This window comes from Seriola aureovittata, chromosome 7 (assembly GCF_021018895.1).
Source record: "Seriola aureovittata isolate HTS-2021-v1 ecotype China chromosome 7, ASM2101889v1, whole genome shotgun sequence".
In the NCBI taxonomy this organism is placed as follows: domain Eukaryota; kingdom Metazoa; phylum Chordata; class Actinopteri; order Carangiformes; family Carangidae; genus Seriola; species Seriola aureovittata.
Genome location: NC_079370.1, coordinates 14,975,701 through 14,982,726, shown reverse-complemented (window position 1 = coordinate 14,982,726; position 7,026 = coordinate 14,975,701). Strand labels below are relative to the sequence as shown.

The window sequence follows — 7,026 nt, the reverse complement described above, 5'->3', positions numbered from 1 at the left end:
AATCAATTTCAATATTATATATTTAATATAGAGCTGAGTTGATTATTTGATTATTCAATTAGTCAATTGAAATTTTGTGAGAATTAATCTAAACAATTTTGATAATTGTTTTTTACGCAAAAATGAAGAAAAGTGTTCCAGCCTCTAAACTAAATATTCAATTTTTTTCTTGCTCTTCTATGTTGGTAAATTGATTAGTGTTTTGGGGGTTTGTATTGCTGGTTGCACAATATTTCACCTTGGAATAGAAGAAACTGTTATGAACATTTTAAGTATTAATGGACATTTTATACATTATACAACTAATTAATATAAAAAAAAAAACCCAATCCAATCGAGAGACGAATCGATATTGAAAATAATCATTCAGTTGCAGCCCTGATTTTGTAATTTAATCAGGTTTATATCGTAATATTTAAATAAAAGTCAGAATTATACAATAAGTCTAATGACATTTCAAAAACTACCTTCAAGATGTCAGATTATTTTAGAGTTTGACTTTTTAACTTTAAAATGATGTGTTGAGAACAGCTGCCAATACGTTCAGTCATTGTAGTTCTACAGTAAATCAGCCTATGAGAGATCGTGTAATGATTTTTTTTGTGACGTCACGAACAGCGGCTCCTGTGATTGGCTTGCATATCGGAAGTGGTAGAATCGGGGCGGGTTCAAGGGGGGAGGATGGTAAAAAAAACACCAGCCAGTGACCTGTCCGTGTAGGTGGTAGTTGAAGCAGTTTCTGACAGTTTGGCCTCACTTGTTGCTCTCCAGGTACAAAATAGAGCCATGGAAGAAGTGACAGGAGCTCAGCTGATTGCTGAGTCTCTCAAAGCTCAGGTAAGACCGTTAAATGAACATGAACATTGCGAAGATTTCTGAAGTATCTAACCCACACGTTAACTTACCAGCTGTGTCTGTACTGAACAATGTTACCACACCAAAAACTGTGTCAAGGTTCATGTGCCGCGCTGCCAAGTTTAATAAACTTTTAATACAGAAAAATACAGTCTATTTACATTTACAATCACACGTCTTCATGAAACTTGTATATTTTAGTGTTGGGTTTTTTTAAAATTGGCATTTTACCTCCCTTGCAGAAAGTGGAGTACATGTTTGGGATAGTTGGTGTTCCTGTCATTGAAGTGGCCATGGCTGCTCAGGCTGCAGGGATCAAATATGTGGGAATGCGCAACGAACAAGCGGTAAAATATTTATTATTCTGTTGCACTGCTGTTTACCTACTGTTGTAATACATAGATTTTACTGTTTTCAAATCAAATCTGTCACACAACAGGCATGCTATGCAGCCTCTGCCACTGGATACCTAACTGGGAGGTAAGACTCTGACTTACTGGAGAGAGTAATATGAGCCCAGATCAGTTTATTTTTCTTACTTGCTGCTGTCTCCTGTGGTTATCTGTATCCAGACCAGGTGCCTGCCTGGTGGTGTCTGGACCTGGACTCATTCATGCTCTGGGTGGAATGGCCAATGCTAACATGAACTGCTGGTATGAAAACTGATGTGGATTTGTTTTTTTTTTACATTTTAACCATAGCATCTGTGGCCATATAGATGAAACACTACTTGTTGCCTGTGCACAGGCCTGTGGTTGTAATTGGAGGGTCCTCAGATCGAAACCAGGAAACAGCAGGGGCCTTTCAGGAGTTTCCTCAGGTAAAGCATGCCTTCATGTGGATTTTTTTGCCTGTTGACGCTTCATTAAATTGATACTGTTTTTCATTTGGCGTTAGGTGGAAGCATGTCGCCTTTACAGCAAGTTCTCTGCCAGACCCAGCAGCCTGGAAGCCATTCCCTCAGTGATAGAGAAGGTAACCTCTCAACCTGTAGATAGATAGATAGATAGATAGATAGATAGATAGATAGATAGATAGATAGATACTTTATTTATCTCCAAGGGGAAATTCATGAATTGATGTTACACTGTCTGTCTTTTTCCTTTTAGTACACCTCACTAATGTACCTGACAGACTCAGTCAGACATTTTGTGCAGTTTGATGATATAAAAAAAGAAAAAGTGGATTAAAGTTTTATTGTGTGTTTGGTTGCTTGCAGGCAGTTCGCACAAGCTTGTATGGCCGTCCCGGTGCTTGTTACGTGGACATTGCAGGAGACATGGTCAATGCCAAAGTGGACAGGAGCAAAGTCAGGTTTGCTGTCATTTACACGTTTTAAAGATAGGTTTTAAAGATTATTTTCTGTGAGGCATCACCTCTGTCGTTACAAGTGTAAAGACACTGAGATAAGTATTTTTTTTCCTGTAGAGTTGTATCCTGTTGTCCAGCTCCCCCAGTGAGTTTAGCCGACCATGGTGCAATCACTCAAGCCATTTCTGTCTTGAAAGCAGCTAAAAGACCCTTGGTCATCGTTGGCAAAGGTAACATCAAAATAAACATTTGTAATATCTCTTGGAATTATCACATTGGATGAGCTAGAAACTCACACTTTCCTCCATTACTGGTGAACAGAGTATCATTGAATAAGTTATGATGATATATGAGTATTGTTGTGCCCAACAGGAGCAGCCTATGGCCGAGCAGAAATCGCTCTTAGGGAGTTTGTGGAAATGAGCGGCTTGCCGTTCCTGCCAACCCCCATGGGGAAAGGAGTGCTGCCCGATGATCACCCCAACTGTGTGGCTGCTGCTCGCTCTAGGTGAGACAATCTTTCACTAAAAGAATGTGCAGGAATGAAAACAAAGAGCATATTTGCATTACTTAAGAACAAATATATATATCAAAAACTTTGGGTTATGTACTGAGATAGATGATCCATATTACATTAAAAAAGAAAGAAATGTGAGAATATAAATGCATCATAATTGTTGTTTTTTATGATGAGATGTAAAGTTTATGTAATTACTGATTACTCACCGCTTACATTAAATATATATGAGTAAAGTTTTATTTAAGATCATTTCACATTGTTTACAGTTTGTTTTTGATTGTCTCTTTCCACCTCAACCCCAATGTCATCCCCCCTCCCTCCTCTGTTGTTTCCGTTATCAAGAGCTCTTCTCCAGGCTGATGTCGTGCTTCTGCTTGGAGCCAGGCTCAACTGGATTCTGCATTTTGGTCTACCACCTCGATTTGACCCTGATATCAAAGTAATCCAGGTGTGTAAATGAGCAGGTTAAATGTTTTTTTGATTTGTTTACAATCAGTGCTACATTTGAGACCTTCTAAAATAATATTCAGGACACCTTACTGCTTTAAAGCTAATGCTGTATTAATTCACCGGTACTGCAAATGCTGTGCTACAAAAAACACAACACAGTTGCGCTCTGTGTGCAGGTTGACCTTTGTGCTGAGGAGATGGGGAACAATGTGAGGCCCGCTGTTGCTCTCCTGGGGGACATCAATGCTATTGTCACTCAGGTACATTAAGTGCAACTCAGTCAGACTCAACACACAAACTCTCACATCTTTGATGCATCTCTCTCTTTGTGGTCTTTGTCCTGAGATCCTGATGTGTTTTAAAGATGTAAAGATGTCTTTGATTCACTCTATTGTTTTTCCTTCAGCTCCTGACGTGTGTCCGTCAAGATGGTTGGAAATATCCCTCTGATACAGAGTGGTGGAACTCACTCAAGGACAAAATTGCAGCTAATGCAAAAATATCAAAGGTGGGTTTAGACTCATTTATAAAAAGCTGATGACATTAATTTAATAGCTACGTATTTCATGTATTTCATTTAGATGTAGCATATTGTTATTATTTATGCAGTTTCACAAGTTTTTTGCTGTTTGTCTCCACAGGCACTCGCTCTGCAGTCAACGTTGCCCATGAACTATTACACAGTGTTTCACCATGTCTCCCAGCTGCTGCCACATGACTGCATCATTGTCAGCGAGGGAGCAAACACCATGGACATAGGCCGCACTATGCTGAACAACTACCTACCTCGACACAGGCAAGGCGGTCTCATTGAAGCAGAGGTTACAGTCACACTTCTCAGTTGTCTTAAGCGTTCACCCTGGTTCAGTCTTTATTTATTGAAACACAACTGTGAATACACATATTCCATTGCGATTAGAAAGGATTATGTTGCAGGAAGGAGTAACAAATAAAGTAGTTTTCCAAATGCACCTCGAATGGATGAGTGACCCGATCTTACTGTGTAAATGTTTAAGCCCCTCTCATCCTCTTGGGAGATTTTTCTTTAGCCCTTTCTGTGCAAATTTTACATAGGAACAAATCTTCAGGTATATGCAGTTCATACAAAACACAGCAAATGTACATTTTCACACTGAAGCAATTTAAATATAGTCACTGTTGACAAGTATTTTACTGTATTAGAGTGGTATTTGACTAAGTCTTTAAGCCTCTGCACATTTTTTGTAGTCTGTGGTTAGCTAATCTTGATGATGTGCAGGTTGGATGCAGGCACATTCGGAACAATGGGAGTAGGCCTTGGTTTTGCGATAGCTGCAGCTGCTGTGGAGAGGAGCGAGAATAAAGGCCGGAGGGTTGTCTGTGTGGAAGGAGACAGTGCCTTTGGATTTTCTGGCATGGAGGTTGAGACCATGTGCAGGTGGGTTTGCTTACCCCCTCTCTATGCAGTGTATTTGATTCAGCCTCCTAGTACAACTTGATTTCACAATCTTCTTGTTATTCTCATAGGTATAATCTACCTGTGGTTATTATTGTGGTCAATAATAATGGTATATACAGCGGAGTGGATCCTGAAACGTGGAAAGAAATGGCAAAAATGGGAGATCTGACCTCTATGTGAGTCAAGTGATCATAATATAGTACCTTCACTATGATGGTTTCCTCCATGTTATCAGCTCTGATGTAATGAGAGGTATCTCATGTTGCTTGTCAGAGCCCCTCCTGTGACCCTCCTACCTGAGGCACGCTATGATGAGATTATGACAGCGTTTGGAGGTCGGGGCTTCCTGGTGAGGACGGTGGAGGAGCTGTGCAGCGCCTTACAGCTTAGCTTGACTGACTGGGAGAAACCGAGTCTCCTCAACGTGCTTATCGACCCTTCCTCCGACAGAAAACAGCAGGTAACTGTCATCTTCAGGCATTATATATGTATATGTGTATATACATATGTATATATGTGTATTGAGTCATCTCAGTCATCCTGAGTGGCATAGGTCAAAAAGGAAAGAACCCCCTGGAGTTTTGTTATGAAGTTGGATTTAGTCATGCATCTGAATGGCTTCTTCAGCTGTAATGACAGGCCGGATATCTTAGCATCTATACTGTGGAAATGACACGCCCCCTGGTGGTCGAGGATGTTACTGGTGCTGCACTGCTACTTTTCACCTGATTAAAACACTGTTGTCAAATTCGGCTTTCTCCAAAATTCTCATTGCCCCAATACCTGGCAAAGGTGAAATTAGACATGCTAATTAGGTCAGTTAAGAGATGGCATCTCCTGGGACAAACGTTGAGGATTAGTTTCAGAACCAGGATTACCGGGTCAAGATGTTGGCATTGGTTATGGCGATTGAGATCTTAAGTCTTGTCTCATGCCAATATTTTATCCCTTTGCAGCCGAGTGCTCTCGCCGACTTGATGTGTTGCTAATGAGCACTTCAGACATGTGAGAGTGTGTATAACCAAAGACTGTAAGTTAGGAGGGGTGGACATTTGGATTCAGGCCCTGTTTCATTTTATCTAGAAATAAGACAGACAGAAGATGCATGATGAGTGACACTGACAGTCGCAGCTGTAAAGCCAAGAGTGATTAAAAGCGGAAGCGTTTCAGTTGATGATTAGTGCAGAGCAACGAAACAGTTTGGTGTTTATTTTTCTCATCTTCATACTTCTACGTGACTGACATGCCTTAGTGAACAGTAATCCAAACGCTCCAGGTGCACTGCAGAACTGTTGTATTCCCCTCACAATCCCTGCACCTCACACCAACCTGACCTTTCTATTTCAGGGTCCCCATAATTAGAAAGCATGGCCCTCTGTGTTTATGTTGAATGTATCCACGCAACCCTTCACAGACATGTTTTAAGGTTGTATTGAGGGCCGTATCCATGGTGCTGAACCCCATGGTTGTGCACTCTGTGGCCAGCAGAAAAGACCCCCTCCCTTATTTGACTTGTGCTGCCGTCATTGTTTGTCTCCTGACTGTTATTCAGTTCAGTTGGAATTAAGGTTGAGTCTTAGATAATAGTTGAACACAAAATATTCATTGTTCCTTAACAACTACATTTCTGAATTTGGAGGTTAAATGGATACCAGCATCCGTCTAGGCCACAAAAGGCCCTTTACATAATTATAATTGCTCTATCATCTATGGCAGTTTAATACAATGCTGTGTTGTCTGTATTTGCAGGAGTTTCCTTGGCTCACACGCTCCAACTTATAGAGAGAGAAGTGCCTCCTCCTTTATCCAGAACATTATCAGAACAGCAGCATTTTCCTCAGGACACTGAAACTGGGAAAATATGAGGTTGTTTTTGTTTTTTGTGATTGTTTCTGTGAAATAACTGAATATTTTTATTGATTCCTACTACTCAGAAGTGATACAATTTACTAAATAATACCACAATAAAGTTTTTTTACACATTATACATTGAACTTTATTTCTTCTTTATTTCTTCTTCTGTCAAGTCAGTCAGTTTTTACGTATGGCTGTAACTATTACTCTAATGATTAATGTTGTGATTAATTGTTTGACCTAGAAAATGTAAAAAAAACCTATGAAGTATACCTTCACATTTACCTAATGCCCAACGTGACATCTTAAGATTGCTTGCTCTGTCTGACAAACAGTCCAGAGCTCAAAGATATTCAGTTTACAATGATATTAAAAAAGGACAAATTGCATCTGAAAACAGAACCGCAGACAGAATTTTCTGCTTAGTAAAATGACTCAAGTGATTCATCGATTATCAAAATTGATGTCAATAGTTAATAGATTTTCCGTCAATCAACTTATCAATCAATCAACTTATCATTTCAGCTCTACTCCCACATAATAAATGTAGTAGGTACAGTGATTGTACTATATATGGCTTATCAAACCTGTCATCCAA

The 7,026-nt window shown here is 39.8% G+C and overlaps 1 protein-coding gene across 1 annotated transcript; it reads left to right on the top strand.

Annotated features, from left to right (window-relative positions):
• The first annotated feature begins 685 nt into the window (after nucleotides 1-685).
• Nucleotides 686-6,561, top strand: hacl1 (2-hydroxyacyl-CoA lyase 1). Its single transcript, XM_056379665.1, has 17 exons — nucleotides 686-837; nucleotides 1,098-1,202; nucleotides 1,295-1,335; nucleotides 1,428-1,508; nucleotides 1,603-1,675; nucleotides 1,753-1,830; nucleotides 2,075-2,169; nucleotides 2,284-2,396; nucleotides 2,539-2,674; nucleotides 3,029-3,134; nucleotides 3,313-3,396; nucleotides 3,543-3,644; nucleotides 3,778-3,932; nucleotides 4,395-4,553; nucleotides 4,643-4,750; nucleotides 4,848-5,034; nucleotides 6,324-6,561. The coding sequence occupies exons 1-17, from the start codon at nucleotides 787-789 to the stop codon at nucleotides 6,354-6,356; spliced, it is 1,707 nt and encodes a 568-aa protein (XP_056235640.1). The 5' UTR covers nucleotides 686-786; the 3' UTR covers nucleotides 6,357-6,561.
• The last annotated feature ends 465 nt before the right edge of the window (nucleotides 6,562-7,026 follow it).